Below are 23,648 nucleotides of genomic sequence, written 5' to 3'. Positions count from 1 at the left end.
ATCTGTGAAGTGCTGTGGGATGCTTCTCCACTGGTCTCTGGCACTGCCCTCTTCTGAGTTGAATATAATTTTTCTCATTTTACAGAAAAACTGTGGATTTTGTGGCTGTTTCTACAACCTGTGCTTGGTAACAAAGCTTTACAGTTGGACAGAAAACTGCATATGCTGAAACCATCACTGCAAGACTATGTAGTATTTGACGTTTCCGTGAGACAGGTTCCCCAATCCACCTGTCTGCTTATATAACATTTCCATAATATTCACAAACCACAGAGAATTGTCACACAAAGGTCTTTTCTTTAAAAAAAGTACCTATCAGCTGAACTTGTGCTGTAGTCAGTCACCATTTCCATCATAAAGTTCTACTTTTTTGTACTTACAAAATATGGCAATAAAATATCATGCCAAGATTAAACTTGGCATACAAGTTCTGTCCAGAAGTAACCTCAATTAATCTTTTCAGTTAGCAAGTAAATTGACTTAAGTAATTTTTAAATCACTTGAAACTGAAAGCACTAAGGGTTCTGGTTCTCATCATTTTCTTGCAGTCACAGATTCACAGTTTCAGTACCTCTTAACTGCTCAGCTAAAACAGTTTGCAAGGTCTCCTTCTGAACCTCAATGTCCTGAGGCAGCTCTGTGCCACGGATGGGATTACATATGCTGCTTGCTGCCTTGCCTAAGCTAAAGAGAGTAAGGCTGAAGGGAGACATTATAGCTGGATTCCTATATGCTGTGCCGATCAGAGCTCAGAACTTAGTATAATAAACTTGGGTGTTTCCCATTTGCACCAACTGGAGATGCTGGCTGCAGGAACAGGGACTTCACAGCCTTGACAAGTGTATCTGAGACACACCATGGAATCACTGGAATATGTCCAAGCAACCATACAGAGGTACCTATATTCCTCATTCTACTCTTTCATGAACTGCTTATGAAGAATTAGATTAGTAGAAATCAGTCTCACAAAGTGTTCTCAAACACTGTATTTTAATGGAAGGACAGTTTACTCCAGTACTTGTTCAGTCATTTTTTGGAAAGTAAATCTAGTGGAAGTGTTCTTCAAAAGCTGTTTTTCTTTGCACTTAAATCTAAGTCCTGCCCATTCTCTGTACCATTAGAGATTTGTTGTCTGCAGCTGCTTAGAGGCTCTTGTTTGCATTAGGATTCCACCACGCTATGCGTTATTCAGCCCTTCACACCTTCCAGCCCTGAACCTGCATCTGAACCCAACATCCACCAGGTTTCATCAGTGCATCCTAAGGGCAAACAGGTCTTTGTTAATGGATCCTACTGTGGGATGTGGTCTTCATCCATATTTGAGGTTGTTTTCCCATCTGTAGATTTCCAGCAACAAAGAGGGAAAATAAATTACTATTCTCAGTATTAGCCCCATTCTGGTTATTCATGCCTATGACACATGTCAAGACTTCTTGGGAGCACTATTTGTTTCTCTCAAGTCTCAGCTGCTGTCTTTTCCAGAACATTTCAAGCCATACATATACTTCACAGTTCAGCTTTCCTGTTGCTACAATGTGTTAGCAATTAATGCATAATAAACAAGCAGACAATTGTTCCATTTCCAGGGAATGAAATCTCTGAGGATATAAAATGGAATATAAACTATCCATTCTTCCCCATATCCTAGAAGTTAAAAATAGAGCAAGCAATTAACTCCCCAAACACACTATATGGCTCAAGCCATAGTTAAACAGCCACTTCAATTTGGTATATACTTTTACTGCTCCTAAGTCCTGTCCTCTCCTTACTCTTAAATATTCACTCCCTGCTTCTCTGTGGTGCTACCACAAGAGTTTAAGCAACCCTGTGACAAGGTGGGCCAAAGAGCTGTCTCTACCAAACCTAAGCTTCTTTTTACTTAGCTTAGCTTTTGGCTGGGTCAGCCCCCTTGATGTGACTCATTGTAGTACCACGTAAATGCCAAATGAGGAGAGGGTGAGATGAGGTGATGATTGCATAAGCTGGTGTGACTGCCAAAGAAATGCTCATGTAACCACAGCTCCAGTCCAGTCTTATTCCTGGGGGCAGAAATGTGAGAGGGAGCCTGCTTTCTCCGCCAGCTTGTTCTCTGTCGCGCCCCTTTGGCAGTGGCAGCCTCCCAAGTCCTCAGGGTCTGAAGCAGCTTCCTGGGTAGCAGGATTGCTAAGAGGTGCTGGGAAAACCCCAGCAATGCAGCACTAATGATGAGTGCTTGTAACAGGACAAGCAAATATAACCAAAAGATGTTGCTCTGATCTAATGCAAAGCAAGTGAAGTTTCTCCTTTGTCATTGCTTCCCCAGTTCAAGGGCTGCAGAAGGAGGCTATAGGGTTGAGAAAATGTACCCTGAGAAGATGAGGAAAAGAGCAAAATTAAAAATTGTAACAGATCATTACACTTTCACTTGCAATTCTCTTCCCCAGGCAGATCCTATCTCAACAGCCAGAGGTCACTAAAAGATGAGGCTTTTCCTGGAGCCTGCAGTGAACTTCAATATCAAACACAGCTCACTGGCTTGCAGTTTGCATCTCTTTCAAGCTCTGTATTGCCCTTTGTTCTGCACGAGACATAACTTTGGAAAGCCAAGAAGCCAAGAGAGACTTGGGGGCTGCCCAAATGGCTTGATAAACACTGACTTAATGAAGTGCATCTGCCTACTTGACTTTTTAAAATGTCACTAAGGAACCCATATTTACATTCATTGCAATATCCATTTCATTCCTACCTGTTAGAAAGCTGCTACTCTAAATACGGCTTGTGTTACAAGAAGGAAAGTGTAACTAGTTGAACAGACTCTAAAATCGCCTTGCTCCTAAAAAGGTATCTCAAAGGAGCAAGATGCTGCTTGCTGCATGTTGTTTATAAGCACACTGACACTAGACTGACCACTCCTTATAGAAGACTACTTCTCTTATTTAATGATACTTTACAGGGTCAAGGAAACGCAAGTTTAATACAACAAATCTAGAGCTATCTGTTTTATCTACATGCTACATTTATCTACATTTCAGGAGGGCCAGGAGACCTCCTTGGATGGGTAAGGAGCTGCTGAGGAAAATTTGAACAAAAAAAGAGGTTTATAAAAGGTGGAAGCAAGGACAGGTGGCCTGGGAAGAATACATGGATGTTGTCCAGGAAGCTAGGGACCAGGCTGGGAAAGTTAAGGCCCAGTTAGAATTAAACTTGGCTAGGGATGTGAGATAACAGGTAGGGATTCTATAAGTACGCAGCAAATAAAAGACAGATTAGAGACAATGTAGGCCCCCTCTGGAAACTATCGGGAGAACTGGCTAGCCTGGATTTGGAGAAGGCTGAGGTTCTTAATGGCTTCTTTGCCTCAGTCTTCACTGGCAAATGCTCTGACCACACCACCTGAGCCTTGGAAGGCAGACGCAGGGACTGTGAGAATGAAGACCTTGGGCCCACTGTAGGAGAGGATCTGGTTCGAGACCATCTTAAGAACATGAACGTACACAAGTCCATGGGACCTGATGAAATCCATCCACAGGTCCTGAAGGAGCTGGCAAATGAAGTTGCTAAGCCACTGTTCATCATATTTGAAAAATCATGGCAGTCAGGTGAAGTTCCCAACAACCAGAAAATGGGAAATATAACCCCCATATTCAAGAAGGGGAAAATGGATGACTCAGGGAACTACAGACCAGCCAGTCTCACCTCTGTGCCTGGCAAAATCTTGGAGCAGGTTCCCCCGGAAGGCATGCTAAGGCATATGAAAAACAACAAGGTGGTTGGTGACAGCCAGCATGGCTTCACTAAGGGAAATCCTGCCTCACCAATTTGGTGGCCTTCTATGATAGGGCTACGGAACTGATGGACAAGGGTAAAGCAGTTGATGTCATCTACCTGGACTTGTGCAAAGCGTTTGACACTGTCCCACACCACATCCTTCTCTCTAAATTGGAGAGACATCAATTTGATGGATGGACCGCTTGGTGGATAAAGAACTGGCTGGATGGCCACACGTAAAGAGTTACGGTCAATGGCTCAACATCCCGCTGGAGACCAGTAACGAGTGATGCCCCTTGGGGATCAGTGTTGGGACTGGTCTTGTTTAACATCTTTGTCAGTGACACAGACAGTGGGATTGAGTGTGCCCTCAGCAAGTTTGCTGATGACACCAAGCTGTGTGGTCCAGTTTATACGCTGGAGGGAAGGAATGCCATCCAGAGGGACCTCCACACGCTTGTGAGGTGGGCTGATGCCGATTTTATGAAGTTTAACCATGCCAAGTGCAAGGTTCTACACCTGGGTCGGAGCAATCCCAGGCACAGCTACAAATTGGGCAGAGAAGAGATTGATAGCAGCCCTGCACAGAAGGACTTGGGGGTGTTGGTCGATGAGAAAATGAACATGAGCCAGCTTCAGTGTGCGCATGCAGCCCAGAAAGCCAAACGCATCCTGGGCTGCATCAAAAGAAACGTGACCAGCAGGTTGAAGGAGGTGATCCTGCCCCTCTACTCTGCTCTCGTGAGACCTCACCTGGAGTATTGTGTGCAGTTCTGGTGTCCTCAACATAAAAAGGACATGGAACTGTTGGAACAAGTCCAGAGGAGGGTCAGTTGGGGCTGTTCAGCCTGGAGAAGAGAATGCTGCGTGGAGACCTCATAGTAGCCTTCCAGTATCTGAAGGGGGGCTAAAGGGATGCTGAGGATGGACAATTCATTAGGGACTGTAGTGACAGGACAAGGAGTAATGGGTTCAAACTTAAACAGGGGAAGTTTAGATTGGACATAAGGAAGAAATTCTTTCCTGTTAGGGTGGTGAGGCACTGGAATGGGTTGCCCAAGGATGTTGTGAATGCTCCATCCCTGGCGGTGTTCAAGGCCAGGTTCGACAGAGCCTTGGGTGGCATGGTTTAGTGTGAGGTGTCCCTGCCCATGGCAGGGGGGTTGGAACTAGATGATCTTGAGGTCCTTTCCAACCCTAACTATTCTATGATTCTATGCTCTACAGACTGACAAAATTACTAGTATACTAACTAAATGTGCTTCACTGGTCACATCCTCTGCACTTAGGGACATGGTTTAGTGCTGGACTTGGCAGTGCTGGGTTAACTGTTAGACTTGATAATCTTAAAGGTCTTTTCCAACCTAAATGATTCTATGATTCTACGAGCTGTACACCAAAACTACTCAAAAACTAGGACCTATATTACAATGCCACTTGCTTTACACTACATTTATTTAAAAGCCAGAAAACTGCAGCAGACCTCTTAAAAATCTGTTCTATTATGATCTGATGAGAGATGACGTACATACAACTACATGACTCTCCTTGATTCAGAAGCAGACTTACTTGGTTTATAGCTTGTGAGATGTTCAGCTGGCCAAAAAGTGGCACTGTATATGTAACCATACCAACTTTGTAAAGGAAAACTCGCACAATGTGCTCCACACAGTTAGGAGCAATTACACACTGTTCTTACTTGTACTTGCTTGGAACAGTTGTAACTACACACACTCTCCATTCCCTTAAAAGCACCTTTCTACATCCAGCCTGCCTCCGAACCTTAAGGAGTGCAGCTAAGCAGGCTACCCTGGCTCTAAACAGGGTGGAAAAACATTCAGCTGCCCATATACAGCAGAGGTACAGGCTTTCTGTGTCAATCTGACAACTCCAAAAGACTCAGGCAGTGAAAAAAATTAGCATTATAAATACTATTATTTGAATTTCTCTTTCCACTGGCTACAGATGTATTCAGTGTAAAGAAAATCACACAGTTAAAACTGGAAAAAACACAGAGTTGGTTTTTAAAAAAGTGCTCTGTATTGTCTAGTCCTGCTCTAGTTTGAGCAGGTTAAGCCCCATAACTGAGCACTTTTGGAAGTCAAAACATGACTGTTCACTGAGGCTACTTGGAGGAAGATGGTATATACATTAAAATGTTTTACATGCTACATAATAAAAACAGAGGTTGTGCTCTTTTGCAAGTCTCATGGTATGAAACTCAGCTGTTTTGCTCTGCACAGGTTCCCCTAACTGTTCACTTGGTTTCAGTCCATCTGGATTTTCACCACAGAATTTTGCTTTGAGTTTCCAATTTGAATATACGAAACCTCTGCCAAAACCACATCACATTTAAACCACAGGAAATCATGAATTTGGCACTGTTTTGACATGGAAGCTGTAAACAGTGTGCAGGTTCACTCAAAACTGGTTCACTGTCTTTTGAGTTATGAAACATAACAAAACTTCCAGCGAACCAGGTCAGAATTATGAATTATTAAAGCAAGGAGGAATTATGTGATTTTTGCATGGATCAGGACTTTGTTATATTTTCCCCCAGCTTTTTCTTCCTTTAGTTATAAACATACTATGTGGAAGAATAAAAAGAGAAGTTGGGTTTTCTCCTTTCCAAGTTTGAGTTAAAACAGGATTTAGCTAATTCTCATAGCTCTAACACACATGTATCCTATTAAAGACAAGGGTAGTTTCCTACTGTCAGCTTTGAGGCTGAACTGTAAAAGCCAGAGCTGTACTGAACACAGAAATATGGTTTAGTTTTATGTGTGAAATGGTAGGTAGGCAACTTACAGCTAACTTATACCACTGCTACAGGATCAAGCCTCCTGTTTAAAATCCACATTTTCAGCTGCCAGACACTAGATTTTTTCCCCCAGGATTCCCGTTAGCAAACCACAAGGAATTTTTATGAAAATGGGAAAGTCTAAAGTATGATTTTTTCCTTCAAAATAAACACTGCCCTAAAGAAACACATATTTGTAAAGAAGTCACAAGTTCATTGAGGACGAAAGGAAAACAATCCAGATTTCCAGGCCAAGCCTGAAAACAATCCAGATTCCAAACCTACCCAACCCAGGAGTTTGAATGCAGAGCTCCGTGAAGGTGGTTTGACTGAAGTCAAACAATAGGAATCAAAATATAGTCAGGCAAAAGAAGACTTCTACTATTGCACTGCCTGCACGAAAATGCAGTGTAACCTTGCTGAATTTCATTTTTACCAGATTTTTAAACCCATCATTTTGAACATCACAAAAACTCTGCAGGGATCTGTCACACAGAACTATACATCAGACATATCTGACCTGTCATAGAGTTTTCAGATGTACATAGTTGCTCTCGCAGCTTTTCCACGTCGTCTGGATGAACCTGTTCGTACAAAGTGCTGCCAAACCATTCAGACTGTGGTTGGTTCAGCACGGGAGTCACAGAATCTGATACATAGATCACTCTTCCCGTCTCAGCTGCAACTACAAACAGGAACCCATCTGCAGCCTCCAGGATAAGATGTTTCAGTTCCTTCCAAAGAAAGGATTTGGTTAGAATGCCAGCAAGACAAGGGGATTAAATAACACATCTGTCACTGCCAAAGAATATTGTTTTCTTGTGATTGTAGTAGCTGATCACAACCTAGGCAGAAATTTTCACTGTAGTATTAATAGAACACCACAACCAAACTTGCAGCAAGCCATAAATCGCTGATCTTAAACAACACTTTGTTTTTCTTGATTGCCTTTCATCTGGTGATCTCAATGCACTTCAAGAAAATTAAGTAAATAAAACACACTACATATTGTGTGATGGGCATCTAACATTAAAAAATAAAAAGCTATTTCAGTGTACAAACAGAGGAAATGAACAGCTGTAACTTATACGGCAAACTCATCCTTTAATTAAACGTCCTGAATAAATTAACTGGAAAGAAGCCAACAAGTCATTCTGGTTTGTGTCATGTCATCCGTTCTCCTCCTCTGGGTGAGCTCTGTTTGTAAATTAAACAGTCTCTGGATAAAAGGCATTAAGTGGGAATGGGGACGGGAAACCTCAGCCTCGCCTCCCATTAGTGGGCCCAAGCCACTACACAAGGTTGTATCGCTTCTTGGTTTTTTATTCCAGCCTGTGAATATGAAACCTCGGAGATGCAAAGGGTCTAGTACACCCTGTCTTTGGTGGTTTTTTTACATAGTCCCCTGCTCATCATCCTGGGTACTTCTGTCCTGAGACAGATATCTGACAGACCCACACATTCACCTGAGAACGCAGCAACTAGTGCCCTGACCCCACCTGAGCTCTGGAAGCGGGACCATAGTCCTTTAAAGCAAGGTACTTCCTTCCCTCACTTTCAGACACTGGACTTAAGAACTCAAAACCTTGAATTGCACATGTAAACAGTTGTTTGTCTGCATCACACAGAAACACCACCTTTGCTTAACAGAGCTTAAAAGCCTCTCAGGGGAAAGGATGCTAAGTACCACTCCAATTCCTGGGAAACAAGCTTGAACAGCCTTTGTTTGGTGGCTCCAGTGACCACCAGAGCTTGTCAAGATACTGCATGTGGAACTCAGAGAGCCCTGGACAAGCTGAGTCCAATCCAGGATAGACAGCTCAGCATGGCTACTGTGCAAGTGGTAGATATTAGCTGATAGAGTGAGGATCAAAGTCTGGTAAATTCTACTGAAGGAATGGGTAACTCATCTCAAGAAACACTTAACAGTCTGTCAACTTCTCTGCTTTACTTTAAAGAAAGCACATAGAAGTACTGAGTAAATAAAAACTTCACCGCATAGCTGGCTGCACTATACAGAGGATAATGAGACCTGTTTTGCATACATTATTAACAAAGATGAAGATAAACTCTGTTATTCTGCAGGATTCAAAACCCAAAGAGTTGCAATGAGAAGTGACTAGGGCACCCTACCAAGAACCAGCTGAATGGCACAGTCCTTCCAGAAATACACTGCAGGAAAGCCAGGATGAGTAGAGATGTGATCACTAAGAGGTCAGCAGCAGCTGCTGTTTCTCTAATAGAAGGAAGTATTGCCTTTAGCCATAACTTACATGTGTAAGTGCTTAAATGGTTTCAGACCACGAAAACGCACAATTACACCCACAGGACTTCAAAAACAATGAAAGTGGTAGAAATTGTCAGTGCGCTCAGTTAAACAGTTTTCCTTCGAGCACTGGGTGCATCTTCCTTCTTCCATCCAAAATGTAACCTCAGCTAGTACAGATGGGATCCATCTCTGCCCACTTCAGCTGCTGGGAATTTAGGTGTTAAGACTAAACAATGTTTTTAACCTCCCTCTAAACCCAGGAGGGAAAGGCAGGTCTTTCCAGATTAATTTATAACCTATTTTAGAGGATCTTTGTTAGGATGGGAAAAACCCAGTTCTGGGGTGAAAATTCCTTTCCGGTGATGAGAAGCAGCAAATTACTTGTTTTTCAGATGGACAGTCCTCAATAAGAACATGCATTTTGCTGCAGCTAGGAGAAAGATTTGACACATGGCTAAGAACAAGTCCAAACAGTCACAAACGCCTTGAATACATAGCTTGTACCAGTTACTACACAACAGCAAAGGATCAAGCTGAGATTCTACTCCTCTCACTGTTTCCTTACATCTATTAAAACCACAAACCAGAGAAAATAGATACTTGTGAAAAATCTACCTGTTCTGTAAGAAATGAAGGCTTGTAAGCTCCATCAGTAGATTTGTTCCCAGTGCCCCTCATTGATTTCATGTGTGAAACAGCCATGCGAAGAATCGTCAACTTGTCAGGCTTACGAGCCAATGCACTACAAGTGGGGACCATATCAGACAGTTCGGTGATGTACTGTGTCATCTTGTTTCTTCTGCGTCTCTCAATTTCACTATGATTCTCCCTGAACATTTAAAGAAACACCAAACAAACAGAAAAGCAGACAGGATGAGAATTTCAACTGGAGGTAACGAATCCTAATACTTCACATTTGTTTTGCTGTTTCCAGCCCAGGAGACTGAAGTGCTTTACAAAACTAAGCACCATTATCCCTCAGTTTCTAGGCAGAAAATCCAGGCCATAGAAGAACAAATATTATTTGCCCATATCTCTGAGAAGAACCCCTGTATAAGGCTTGTGGCCTTAATCTCTTAACCGGTTTAATCTCCTTTGGTTTAAGGAGAGAAAAAGAAAAAACAAATAGAAGGATGCGAAGAATTGTCAACTGTCAAGTCTAGCCAAACTCCCAATTTTTCTGGTGTGTATCTCACAGCTTCCTTGTTCAAGGTGTTGGATCTGCTTATAAAAGGTCTTGTTTTAAGGAAACACAACAGCTGGATCAGGTCAGGTCTTACAAAAATCCCCATTCAGTGACAACACAGATCTCCAGTCCTGTAATGCCGAGTGGAACATCCTGCACCCCTGTAGGGAGACATGACATGCCTGCAGGATCAGACTGCAGGACTGGGACCATATATGGTAAAACAGTACATACAGAAAAAAATCCCAGTAAATAAATGAGTATGAAAGACAGCAAATAAACATCTGGCTTGCCAGACACAGATCAGAATTTATGTTCGAGAACACTCTAGCACAGCAGGGAAATAACAGTGACAGTACTTGGTGCTGCCCCACTTTGGGATGAGCTCCTTTATAGGAAACATATGAATGACACGGTGAGTCAACTTTGAGAGTTCTCAAAATGAACAGTTACTAAAATCTTTCAGAACTGAAGATCTGAGAATTCAGTTTTCCCCTACTGTAAATCACCACTGCTTGATCACTGTTAAGGAACTACTCCAATACATACATCTGAAATGGTCCAAATGGACCTAGAATACTTCAGTGCTTAGCACTTATTTTTTCCCATACTGTACCTGTCTGATGGCAGCTAAATACAAGTACACAACAGGTACATGATGCTTCAGATGTCAAAGCAGCATCTTCAATGAGCTGTGTATGGCATTTTCTTGTGAAAGTTGATCACTTGGAGAAGTCCACCAGCATTGACCAGTATGATAACACAACATTAAAAGAAACCACAACATTCTTTGGAGCTGATTGTTATGAAGACTGATTATGAAAGTAGAAGGGAGGCTTGGCACACTTTTTGGCTACTTTTAAGAATGGAGCCTTTTATTAAAATGCAGGGAGGAATCTAAGTCATAGTATGCTGCTTCTTAAAATACAGGAATGCACGGGCTTGTTCTGCTCTAAAATATGTACCCTCATGTTATATGCATGAGGCATTGTCTCCAGAAATGCCACTTGTTAAGGCTACTAGCACAGCTGTGTTATAACTGCTGATGCCTATGATTACTATTTGATTCAGGAAATCCAGCTATGGGTCCCTGCAATGATAGCCCATGGCTGTTCAGCAAATTACAGCCAGTCCCTTGGTGAAGGTCACTATCTACTTATCTAATACACTGTAATAGTGAACCTTTCCACTTCCAATGGCCGATAAACGGCCTTTGTGTAGGATTTCACAGATGTAGAAGAGAACACTGACTATGGGAGTCAGACTGTATACAAACACACAAGCAGAACAGCTTGTGTGACAGTGCACATGGACATAACAGCACACGTGTATAGGTCATCATATACATGGGGATAAATATGGACAAGTGGAAGAAAAATGCATTTTTACAGGATAAAAGTTTGCTTTAAGTTCAGCATTTTCACAGAAATGGTGACCAAGACAGACAAAGAACACACACATTCAACACATATTTTATAAGTACATATTACATTGTCTGCCACTGAAGTATTTTAATACCCCTGAACTTCGAAAACAACCAAAATAGATGTTGCAAAAATTCCTGAGAAGAATATCCAATAATCCATTTAATTTATGTTCATAAAAGCTGAAAAGTAACAATATGTTCATCAACTGGCCATGTTCAAGCAAACAAAACCCTGAAACTTTACTGAAATTGCTTCACATTTAAACCCTTAAAAGGGGCTGTGCTCCTCTTGCAAAAGTGCCTGCCATGGGAATCCTGTCACTCATGAACACGTTTACAGAATGATGTCCTAATTCTGTTATTACTAACTTTACTTTTATATGGAAATTCTGGAGGGGCATAATCTCGGTAGACTGTGGGAGCTGATCCAAACCCACTTAAGTCCAAGGTTACTACTTCTGATTTCAAAAATGCTTGGATCAGCCAACCCTCCTGACTCCTGATCAGTCAGGACGGGATCATATAAAATAAAAATGAGGCCAAACCGTGCTGGATTTTCCCTTTTCCTACCACGCCATCCTTTCTGTGTCAGCAATACTTTGATCATCGTCCCACCTAGAAACAAAATAACCAGCTCTCTAAGCTAATGCACACGTACTGAGATTCTCTGGACACGAACATCCCCCTCTTTTCTCTCAGCAGAAGAGCTCTACAGAACACGCCTACCTTGCGAACTTTTCCTTATCACCAGAGATTTGATCACCATCATACCTAGAAACAAAAGACAGTAAGTAAATCCACAAGGGTTATGCACCGCATGACAGTCAACACACAGCAGAAAGCAGAGGTTCACAACTGCAAACTATTACAAATAACAGCAAGAAAAATGAGGGCATGAGAATGATAAAGCAAAGAAAACATAGTCTGATGAAACTTCCAAGCCATGCTGATTCAAAAGCTTCATTTATATATTTAAAAAAGTTGGAGACACATTTCACTGCATTTATGCAAACACTTTGACATACACTCATTGCTTGGGAAACTTAACAACCAGCACCATTACAGAGAACACCACTGAGATCTTATTTACAGCAGCCCATGAAATATTCACTGCCGTTTGGAAGTGAAGGAGCTGTATCTTTTCCAGACTGCAACCACAACTCACTCCATTCAGCAGAGGGCACTGATGGTCTACAGATAACATGGGAGGGCAGAGAGACACACGTTTAAGTGCAATGTATTATATAAGGACGCCTTCAGAAAACAGCTTTAGCAGGTACAGACACTGTACCGTCTGTTGGGAAGACTGGCAAAAGTCAGTCAGGCAGATGAAACTGCGGGGTAAATAGAAGTGAAATTAAAACTGGCTTAAATCCCAGAAGTAAACAGGTATCTCATTCCTACACAAACCAACTGCAGTTAGATGCCCTAACAGGTATGTGTGGTGTATCGGCAGCAACTTCATGGAGGAAATCCAGATCAATTGGACTTTAGCCCAGTGGGATTAAATCGTCACCATTTCTGAAGCATTGTCTCAGAGACAGGCAGCAATGTGACATTTCAGTAAAGAATGACATGCTGCTCCTCCTTTCCTAAAAACAGACTCATCATTTGAAATCAGGTTTGGCTAGCATAGTTACAAAAAACTGCATTTGTTTGAAAAAGATCTTACTTTTGGAGAAACCAAATTGCATTTTCCAAATGCGAGTATGTAGGGGTTTAAAAATACCAAAAAATAAGGCTAACAGCTTCTCTAGAAGTGAGTAGTATTTCTGCTCAAGAACAGTCCAGTGAGATTTTGTATTAGAATCATGCCTTTCCAAAATGATGCAATTTATTACACCAGAGAGTCTGTGAAGGTCCCATGCATTAGCTAACAAAGTTAAACAGCATAAAATAACTAAGCATCTTGTCTCTACAAAACTAGTAATGAACTTTTTCTCAAATGAATTAAAACTAATTTTAAGTATCCCAACTGTGCAAGTTCCTCTATAGGGTTTCATATTTTTCTTCCTTATTATGACTCATTCAAACACTGAAGACAAAGCTTAAGTGAGCCTTGAGCTGTACTTCTATGCTGTGCTTAACACCAGCACCCTCAACTCATTCAAGTGAAACCACCACTTTATTCTACTTGAATGTTCCCAGAGAAGAGACTGACCCAAAGAATTTGGAACAAAAAGACAGATTCAATGAGGAATGGCCACATACCATTTGCTGACAAGTGCATGCATACGCTTCCATGTGACAATGAGATGCCATGCAGAGATACCTGAGCTGGCTTGGAAGTCCCTGAGAAGCAAGGTGTGTTAACTCACGTGGAGTACTGTACTAACACCACTATTTCCTGTGCTCCCACTAGCTTGGGGCTTTTCTACTAATCCTCATCTGACTAGCTGAGCTGAAGATGTTACTGCCTCCAACTACTGTTTTCTCCCTTTCAGTCTCCCAGCTGACCTCACTATATGCATGCTTCTTCAGGCATGAAGTCAGCTGGGCTAGCTTAAATATTTAAACAGCACTTCTTTGCTAACCGAATAATTTTGACCAATACAAGCTAGGAATCAGCCAGGTGAGATACTTGGGGAAGGGAAAAGTCCTAAAAGAGGGGCGCAACTAGAAGAGGATGTCTGAACATGGCCATGAGCATCTCTGCACTGTTTTCCCACACTCTGTAATAGCAGAACAACCTGGAGGTTTAACAGCATTTTAAGATTTAAATATCAGTTTTTCATCTGACATCTAAAATCAGCTGAGTCTAGGCACAGTACAGCATACCTCTCAAATAAAATGAATGGAACTATGGCTCTCCCCACTACCAAACTTTGAAAGGCTGAAGCCAGGATGGAGAGAGACCAACACACATGCACCAGTGTGCCTAGCAACCCTGACACTTATGCAGGCACAAATCAAGTCACATTCATCACAAATCTTAGAATCCCAGAATCATTTAGGTTGTAAAAGACCTTTAAGATCAAGTCCAACTGTTAACCAGCACTGCCAAGTTCACCACCAAACCATGTTGCTCAGTGCTGCATCTACATGTCTTTTAAATATCTTCAGGGATGGTGACTCCACCACTTCCCTGGGCAGCTTGTTCCAATGCCTAATGACTCTTTTGGTGAAGAAATTTTTCCTAATACACAATCTAAACCTCTCCTGGTATAACTCGAATCCATTTCCTCCTGTCCTATCGCTTGTTACTTGGGAGACAAGACTAACCCCTACCTCACTACAACCTCCTGTCAGGTGCTTGTAGAGAGCCACAAAGTCCCCCTGAGCCTTCTCTTCTCCAGATTAAACAACCCCAGTTCCCTCAGCTGTTCCTCATCACACTTGTGCTCCAGGCCCTTCACCAGCTCCATTGCCCTTCTCTGGACTCACTCCAGCACCTCAATATCTCTCTTGAGAAGGGCCCAAAACTGAACACAGTATTGGAGGTGCAGCCCACCAAACATTGGGACTAGCCCTCAGATCACCAGTTTTAACACCAGGAACTGGAATATCCTTTCTGTAAATGACATCAGCTAAACAAGGGTGCTGCTGGTCTTGTCCAGTAGGTTATGATATGGTCTTACAACACATATTCCGTATACTCATCTTTCAGACTGCCCAGGAGGATCCTGTTGAAAACCCTATGGGGACATCTGTGTTTCAACACGACTGCTGCTATAATGCTGCAGTTACAGTGTGGATAACCAGCAGTTACCTGTAGGCCTCAACAAATCTACCCCTCACTGCAGCTGCCTGGTTTCCAATTGAAAAAATATGCGAACAGTGTGACCAGGGGAAAAGAAAAAGTGAAAAAATGGCAATGATGCTTTAATGTTTGGTTTTATTTCTAGCCTAGAATAGCCCATGTTAATTAACATTTATTTTGGCAATTTTTACTGTTCAGGTACACCTAATTGTATATAATGAGCTTTAATCTTAAACAATTCACATCTCTAGGAGCTGTCATACTATCTTAACAAGCAGTTAACATATGAAAGAAATACAAAATAAAATTCATTTTCAGTGCCAGAAAGACAACTTCAGCAATGTCAAATAAGCAGAGTTCATGTACAACAGTTGAAATAATAACCTAAAAGTCACAAGTTTTCTCATTTGACATAGCTTCAGAGCAAAATTATGACATACGCTGTCAGCTATGTAAACCAGTAACTACATTAGGCAGATTTCTGCCAGTTGCAAAGTTGCAAAGGAAGCTTATAGAAACAGTAACTAGAATTTAGGTCAAGTTGTTGGCCAAGTTCTTTATCCATATTCACGTTTACTTTAAAGCACTAGTAGTGAGACAGCTGTCTTTCTCCACCGAAAAAAACTCAGTGATTTGGCCAACTCTCTTTAAATGCTCACCTTGAAAATTTGCTGGGTCCCTCCCCATCTTCATCATCAAAGTCCATCCTGTAAAAGCAAGATTTCCAAATCAGTAATCATGATGTTGGTAATGGTGATATGAACATTCAAGCCACTGGTTCTCAGTCTTGTCTGATTCATATTTTGACTGGAGGCGTTAAAAACTGTAGATTCCAGTCTTGCTCATATTCTCCAGAACCCCTAAAGGTAGCTCATCATCTGCCAGGAATACAAAGAACAAGTTGTCGGGATTTTTAAAGTAAAGTAATAGACTTCTTCTCCACAGAAATCTGCACTGTTAAAATTAACAAATATAAGGAGATATTAAGCAAATGAAGTTCTTTTAAGATGGTCTGAAGTAAAAATACCTTTTAGGCTTGACGGAAGTTTACAGAAACCAGTGGGGATGCTATGTTCAAGGACTAAAATTAAGACTAAAGAAAAAGTTCTAAAGCTGTACACATACTAAATGCCAGGGCACTGGTTTTGACCCAGCCTAAAGAAAGCTAGACGTAGAACACAATAAACTCCCAGCCTCCCTGCTACAAGGATTATCTACATCGCTGCTACTGATTGTAACTGTAGTACATTCTTTAGAGTTGCCCTAAATTAACCTATCAGTTCATACAAATTATTACCCAGTCTGCAAATGACAACTACTTTGTGGTATTCCTGTGGTCAATACTAAAAATGACCTATGGGTCTACCGTACACCTAACTTACCTGGGTTTATATTCCAGACCTTCTTGTTAAGTCAGTGGAAGAGATGAGCTCTTGCAAATCCCTCCCCTCCAGTTAGGCTCCTCCAGGGAGCTACAAAAAGCAGAAACCCCTTTTCTTCGCTTCTTAAACAGAGAGACTAGGAAGATTAACTTCCTAAATTAGCTACCTAAATTAGTTTCCTGCATTAGGCAGTGTGATAGTCTCCTTCCCATTGATACCAAGTTCTTATAAAGTTATGCAACAGTATAATTTCCAAAACATTTTACTCATTTTTAAACCTTTAAAAAGAGGTGAACAAACATGTATCTCAATTATAAGAGCATGACTCAGCCATTAAGGCAGATTAAGAACCAAGATGATATAAAATTATCAAACACAATTGTTGCATTAGTGTACTTTTAATAAGAAAATACATCAGTATGATATGCAGACCTTGATCAGTCAGTGTAATTTGTGTAGATAAGAAATCATGGTTTTGCTCTGCAAACAGTTTTGACGTGTTTCTTTAACACTTTGAGCTTTCTAACATTTCAGTGTAATAAACCTTCACACAATTACAGATTCCATGTCTCTGACACTCTTCATATTAACAACAGATATAAGTCCTATTAAAGGCAAAAACCCTGCAAAGTGGCAATATTTACCTCAGTATTAAAAGAACCCCCAGCAATTAAAAATTAAGATTTGTATGTTCAGAGTGTGGGAACAATGTTGCAAAAATGCTCTCTAAAACTACATCAGCATACAGAAGTATGAGTGTCAGACAGGCAATACTGCCTTGCTTCTTAACTCTGATAACCAAGAGAGACTGGTCTATGAAGGATGTGTCCGAATCACAGCTATCTATGTACAGTCAGGACAAGGAACAAGCACAAGAATTGGAAACAGTATTAGAAAAGTCACAGTAATATTTTCCAGATGGAAACAGTGATTCTTCATTTCTGGAGGAAGTAGAGAGAAAAACATTTTCCCCAAAGAGTCTTGAGAAAAAACACATATTTAATTTGGTTAAGTTTGATGTAGTCATCATTTTCATTACAAATTACACTTTTGCTTGCCTAATTATCACCAAACTGGGTTTCAAGGTCCGTGACCTCTCAGCTGCCTTGTACAGAACACCACCGACCTCCAGTGGCCAGAGCTCTTGACAGAGCCATGGAGTCTGCACCTAAGCCAGGACCCAGCCAATGTGCTGCTACCCATCACCCCAAATCTGGCCTTCAGCACCAGCACCCTAAATTTCCCCAGACCTGCTGCACAGACAATACTCCCAGCAATTTAACATTCAACACATTATCATCGAGCCAAAGGTCTCCTCTTACCTACCTGCTTCTTCCCCACATATAACAATGTGGCTATAGGTGAGATTCCAGAACAAACTTCTAAGTTATTTCAATTGCAATGTTTCTATGTACACTGAGAATGTGGAAGTCTGCTTCACAAGAGCTGTCTAAAAGCAGAGGGCATACTCAGACCAGCATCGGGCTGGCTCCACCTGAAACTGCCCACAAAAACATCACATAAGGCCTATCCTTCTCTGGTTTCAGGGGCAACAGAGAGAAACCTCCAGTTTCAAACTCGAGGGAAAACGGCTGCAGAAAATATACATACCTATGGGGAAGCCTTTTATTTGGGGATTTAACAAGGCACTGCTTTAATTTGGGATGGATTAATTTTCTAATTCCTTTCCTTCCCCTCAATATACTGAGATCCTGTGCCTCAATTTTCTTAACTTCCAGCCAAATACTCCAGCTGAGTGACAAGAGATAGATTTCTCCCCACAATCAAGTATCAGCTCTACTGCATTGAGTCTAGTTTATTATTACTGGAATATAATGCAGAGAATTACAGAGAAGCTGATAACAGTTAAGGCTTGATGCTGCTGCCTGTGCCGTATACCTACTTCCAAAGGAGTAAGTGGAACTAACACACCTGTTTATCGAGATGGCTGGATATCAGCTCCTCATAAGATCTCGGTAGGTTAATATATACAAGCAATAACCATCACATTTATAGTTGGCCCATCATGGCAGAATCTGAGTGCCTAGGGTGCAACACCGGACTGTAACAGACTAAATCTTTAAATAATGCCTCTGTTTTGTTGAATTACTTTAAAAATTTGACTTAATTTCAAATGAAGATTATTAAAAAGAAGACATTTCATATGAAGTTAATTCAAAACGTCAATACTTGCAAAAACACAACAGTAAATACATCTCTGTCCCTCCTTTCCTGATTTCATATTTCACTGTGCAAGATGAAGAAAACCTTTTCAAAACCTGCAAAAAAAATATCTCAGGTATAAAGTCATTGCCTCCAACATCCTGCCTGAACCTCCGTGTTTGCTTTACAGCAAGATGGGAGTGAAAGGCAGGGAATCAGCTGTAATCTTTAGCAGAACACAGCAGAACATATAAAAATAATATTCCGACAAACTCCTCATACCCTGACAGATCAGGTCTTCTGTTTAGATAGAATATTTTGCACATTAGCAAAACAGCAGAAGCAGCCTCCAAGAAGACAAATGACATCATTTCAGAAGTTTCAGAAAGAGTACCTTTTATCTTCATTTCAAATTCCCATTAAAGACAGACTTTAAAAGAGCTGCACTATGCTCTTTTGTTTTGAAGAGACAGCATAAATTTTGTTTTCCTCTTTCATGCTGTTCATGTCAATCATGAAAAGACCTGATGTATGAGGTACTTATTAAAATACATTTTCCTCAAAAAGATGAGTGGGTACCATAAATACCATGACAAAAATGTTTTTTAGAAAATATTTATTTTTAAGCAGAAACATTTTCATACAAAGAAAAATCCCTCCTCCCATAAGGTGGTCCTGCACTGGTTAAAAAATTGATATGGGGGAGGGTTTGAACATTGCAACAAAATTATTACGTAAAATTCCCAAGAAATGTCAAAAGATGGCTTGCCATGATTATACAGCATAGGAAGGGGGCAAGAGCAGATGCAGCTGAGAGACAGATGGGAATCCACACTACAGCCTTTTGTTCAGTACAATATCGGGGGGTACAGCTGGGGAGGGGGGCTGAGGTTTCTTCCTCCCCATATCTCCCTAGATCTTACAGGCCTCATACAGAGAGCAGACAAGACTATATGCTGAACTGAAACGAACCCAATGCCACTGCAAGCCAACCAGTCAAAAAAACAACCCAAACACCAACCTCCCTCCCCAGGTACAGATAACCTAGGAAGGTAAAAAGCCCCATATCCTCTAATGCAGCAAATCCTAAAAAATCCCCACATTAAATAAAGAACTGATGTTATATTAATCTAAAGTAGCCATGGACCACTGCAGTGCATCACCTTATGCTGTCACTTTTTTCTATAAAGTACCTGGCATAATTTATAGAAGGGAAAAATATTTTTGCAAGCTGTCGATGAATGCCTTCATGGCAGAAACACCTTCTGTATAGCAAATGAGTTTAAACTGATCTACATTCAAGTCCATACAGCAATTATTCTGCCAGCTTGCCTCAGCAATTATGAGAAAAGAAACAATTTTCAGAGATAACCGAAGCTGCAAAAGATGACTGTGCTCACCAGCTACATTCCTTTATGTTTGACACAAAGCATTTGCTCTAAAATGCCCAAGGATTTAGGTGCACAAAGAGGTATCACCAGGACGGTAATGAAAGGACCAAGTGTTAGCTGCAACTTTGTTCAAAGAGAAGCTAGGAGGAATTAGACACAGCAGGCATTCTTTCCCTCAAAGTCTGAATACACACATACTGAACAAAAAGAGAGCTAAAAATGCACCCTCAGCTCAGGCTTGGACAAGGGCTATTAGTTCAGAGCTATGGTGCACAGATAAAATGCATCTGGGTCCAACAGCAAATCTGTACTAACTTAAGTAATTTGCATGTTAAATAATTTAAAATAACTTGATTTTATGTTCCTCCCACCCTCCCCCCACTCCACTTTCTCCCAAATAGATGATGATACTTAAAATGCAACTGTTAAAGCATAGCTTTCAATTAATATCAAGTCACCATTTAATATAATCAGAAGATTTCACAGTCAGCAGCATGAACCCTTGGTAACAGTAATTTGCAATTTGGTATTGGCAGTTGACATGGTTTATGATCAAAAAAGAAATCAACTATCCTGCATCTCAGAAGTACAAAAGCTTATATATGTTATGCAGCAATGAAAAGAAGTTAATGCTTTGTTTTCTCTTTTTAGTGGAAGTTTGAAAAGGATTTTTCATTGAAAAAAATAAATATGTGATGCCTGTCAAAGACAGACTTCATACAGTTGGCTCAGCGTATGAAGCACACTTAGTGGGGGTAAATCTCCAAATTGTCCTGTCAGAAGGAACTCCCCCTCAGAACAACCATCCTGAATGTTCACATCACACCAACTTAGTTCTGCATTCAAGGTGAGGTTCACCTTCTCCCTTGTTAATCCATTCCAGGACTGAGACTCCAGCACTGTTACTTGAGCAGACACCTAAAACTGGCAACATACCTTGGTGAACGAATCCCTAGAATAGCTTTCACACGGAACAACATCTTCTCCTGAAGTGTCCATCAGTGAAGATTTTACTTATGGTATCGTAACTGTTAAGTCTTGTCACTGTCATATTTTGGGCTAAATATAAGACTAACCAATCTCTGGCAGGCACTCTCAGATCACATCTCACTGAGAAAGCATCATTTAAAGACCATTATTTGTGATCAACCCTTGATAAAACCAGGGGTGGGGTGTGCTAATACTAAAAAGCAGTTTTCTGTCCTTCTGCAGCTCTTGGTACACTTTTATCCTAACGGAGGATTAGTATAAGATGCCAGAGAGCAATCTGATGTGGAAGAACTATCTCTATTCCACACCAACACCTGAAGTTGGATAAGATAAATTTTCTTCTTTTGCAGAGACTTCAAGCTAGTGCAAGGGCCGAACTTGATTGGGGCCTTTTCTTCCAGCAGCAGACTATGCTGCATTTCCACTGAGACCTCGAATATCATAGACCACAATTTCTGAAGAGTGACTGCCTGTGCTATTTCCTTACCTGGGACTATAAAGAAAACATTTTTAACAGAAGGCCGCCATCTGAGATTCCAAGTCCAAACTTCAGATGAAGTTGGGTAAGTCTGCATATGCAAGTAAAAACACATCTCACTACCTTTATTCACAGGATTAATCCTTTTGAGATTAAACAGATGTAGGCAATGTGCAATTCATTGCACATACAACAGCCACAGGAGCCAAACTCAGCTCCTGGATGCTTTGCCAAACCTGAAAGTCTTTTGAAGCATGTAAAACAACAAACTATACACTTATCAGCAAGTCTGATCTTGCAGGAAGAGCAGACACATTGAAGAGAGAAATAAACCATCAGTGACTAATGCTATAATGTAGTTTACAGATATAGAAATTACATAGTAAACATTCACATGAAAGTCCATTTTCAGTTCTTCAAAACCAGTCATTTTCAACTTCAGACCTAAAAAGAAAACACCCAAAGGCTTACCCAGAGCGGCGCTTTCCTCCTCTGGAAGGCATGGATCCTGCCATTCTCACTTGTCCACTTGACATTGGTGCTACTGGCAAGGCCACTGATCCAGGAATATCTGATGCCATTTCTGTAATGCAGAAGTAGGGAAAGAGGAGGGAAAAATACCCTTTAATCCGAATCTGAAAGGAGAAATCCAGGATGATGATGTTAGAGAAAGGTCCTTTCAAAAATATGCTGAGAAAGCATTGCTTTTTATTTCTAAGGAAAAGGAAAGCTCTCCAGGCAAAAACCAGCAGATTCACAGCTCTCTTAAAAGGCCAGTTCTGTCAACAGCCATTATGAGTGCCTTGGGAGACAGAGAGAATAGCATGTAGGTACCTCTGTATTTAAATTTACCCAATGGTTCTTATTTTACTGCTCAGAGGGGCTGTCAGATGAAGGCCAACAACCTTTTACAACAGTTAAACTGCTCTGTAGAGAATGCAGAGATGAATTCCCAAATGAAACTGTGGATCATGGTACCAAGACACCAAGAAAAACAAAACTTAGAAAACTTCTCAGTTTGCCAGTGAAGTCAAGAATTTAGAGCCTGGATGAATTATCAGGCAACATTGTTTTTTATTATTTATATGCTGGTGGCATTGAGAGGACCAGAACTTTGCAGAGCTCCAAGGCTTCCTGTATTTCTGTGTGGTGTCTTGATCAGAGCAGAGCCGAAAATCCAGGCTGATATTAATCCCTCTGCCAGTGCTCTGGGCATAGCCACAGGTTAAACCTCAAAACTTTGATGTGAGAAAACAGCAAGAGCACACCTTATGCAGTGGTTTCCAGACCGCTAATGGCAAGTACTTTTACAACCTATTAATAACGGTTCATTAAACTTCAAAAAAGAAAAGCGGAATCTAACATATTTACACCCTTTTCTCCTAGCCCATGGATGAAGCATGTTTTGCCTCTGCAACTCTTGTAAACTATGGAAGCAACTGAAACTTTTTTAATGCAGAGATACTTTAGTCTACAGTCACAGCATTTAATTATATTGAAAGAAAATGCATCCTCCTTCCAACTTTTCTTTAAAAAAAAACCAACTTGGTGGAGTATCTGGAGCTACCGATAAATATATTCACTAATGGAAAGCAAATGTCTTAAAAAATCCTGCTATTTTTTCCCCCACCAGATAAGTACAAAAGATCTTCAATTATGGAAACAGCAATCCATGTTCTTTCATTATGTCTGGAGTGCACTTCTGTCTCTGCCACTTTATATAAATCCATCACGCAACATTATGCGTTTCAAATAATAACATTTTATCTATTAACTGATACCATAAGTTTCTTCTAGGACATTTACTTCTATTAATTCCTTTTCAGCTAAAAAGCAACAAAGCAAAGTACTCATTCAATATTTTTCAACAAAGTGTGCAAGGATAAACAATGAGACCTCTGCCTTCAACACCACACCATGGAAAGTCCCTCTGTGACTAAAGCTGCTGCTGCATGGAAACCCTACATTAAATATATATTACCATATTGCCATACAAATAAAAGGATGAGCATCCAAATAACTGTTAAATCACTATTTCCAGAATTAAGTATCCTTAGCAGTCTGATGCCAATAATTCACTTGGAACACTCAAACTCACATTCCATGGACACAACTG

At 40.8% G+C, this 23,648-nt stretch overlaps 1 protein-coding gene and 1 long non-coding RNA gene across 2 annotated transcripts in view; one reads left to right on the top strand and one right to left on the bottom strand.

The window, feature by feature from the left end:
* Positions 1-23,648, bottom strand: part of ARNT2 (aryl hydrocarbon receptor nuclear translocator 2) — a 105,186-nt gene that overhangs the window by 57,150 nt on the left and 24,388 nt on the right. Inside the window, 4 exon segments of the mRNA XM_065688269.1 lie at positions 7,068-7,281; positions 9,432-9,645; positions 15,788-15,835; positions 22,004-22,115. Of these exon segments, the coding sequence (XP_065544341.1) occupies positions 7,068-7,281; positions 9,432-9,645; positions 15,788-15,835; positions 22,004-22,115 (588 nt within the window).
* LOC136018736 (uncharacterized) lies at positions 605-23,635 on the top strand. Its single transcript, XR_010614552.1, has 4 exons — positions 605-895; positions 20,948-21,083; positions 21,405-21,617; positions 23,359-23,635. It is a non-coding gene; the product is annotated as an uncharacterized LOC136018736 (long non-coding RNA).

This window comes from Lathamus discolor, chromosome 8 (assembly GCF_037157495.1).
Source record: "Lathamus discolor isolate bLatDis1 chromosome 8, bLatDis1.hap1, whole genome shotgun sequence".
NCBI classification, from domain to species: domain Eukaryota; kingdom Metazoa; phylum Chordata; class Aves; order Psittaciformes; family Psittacidae; genus Lathamus; species Lathamus discolor.
This window is presented reverse-complemented; position numbering and strand designations above follow the sequence as displayed.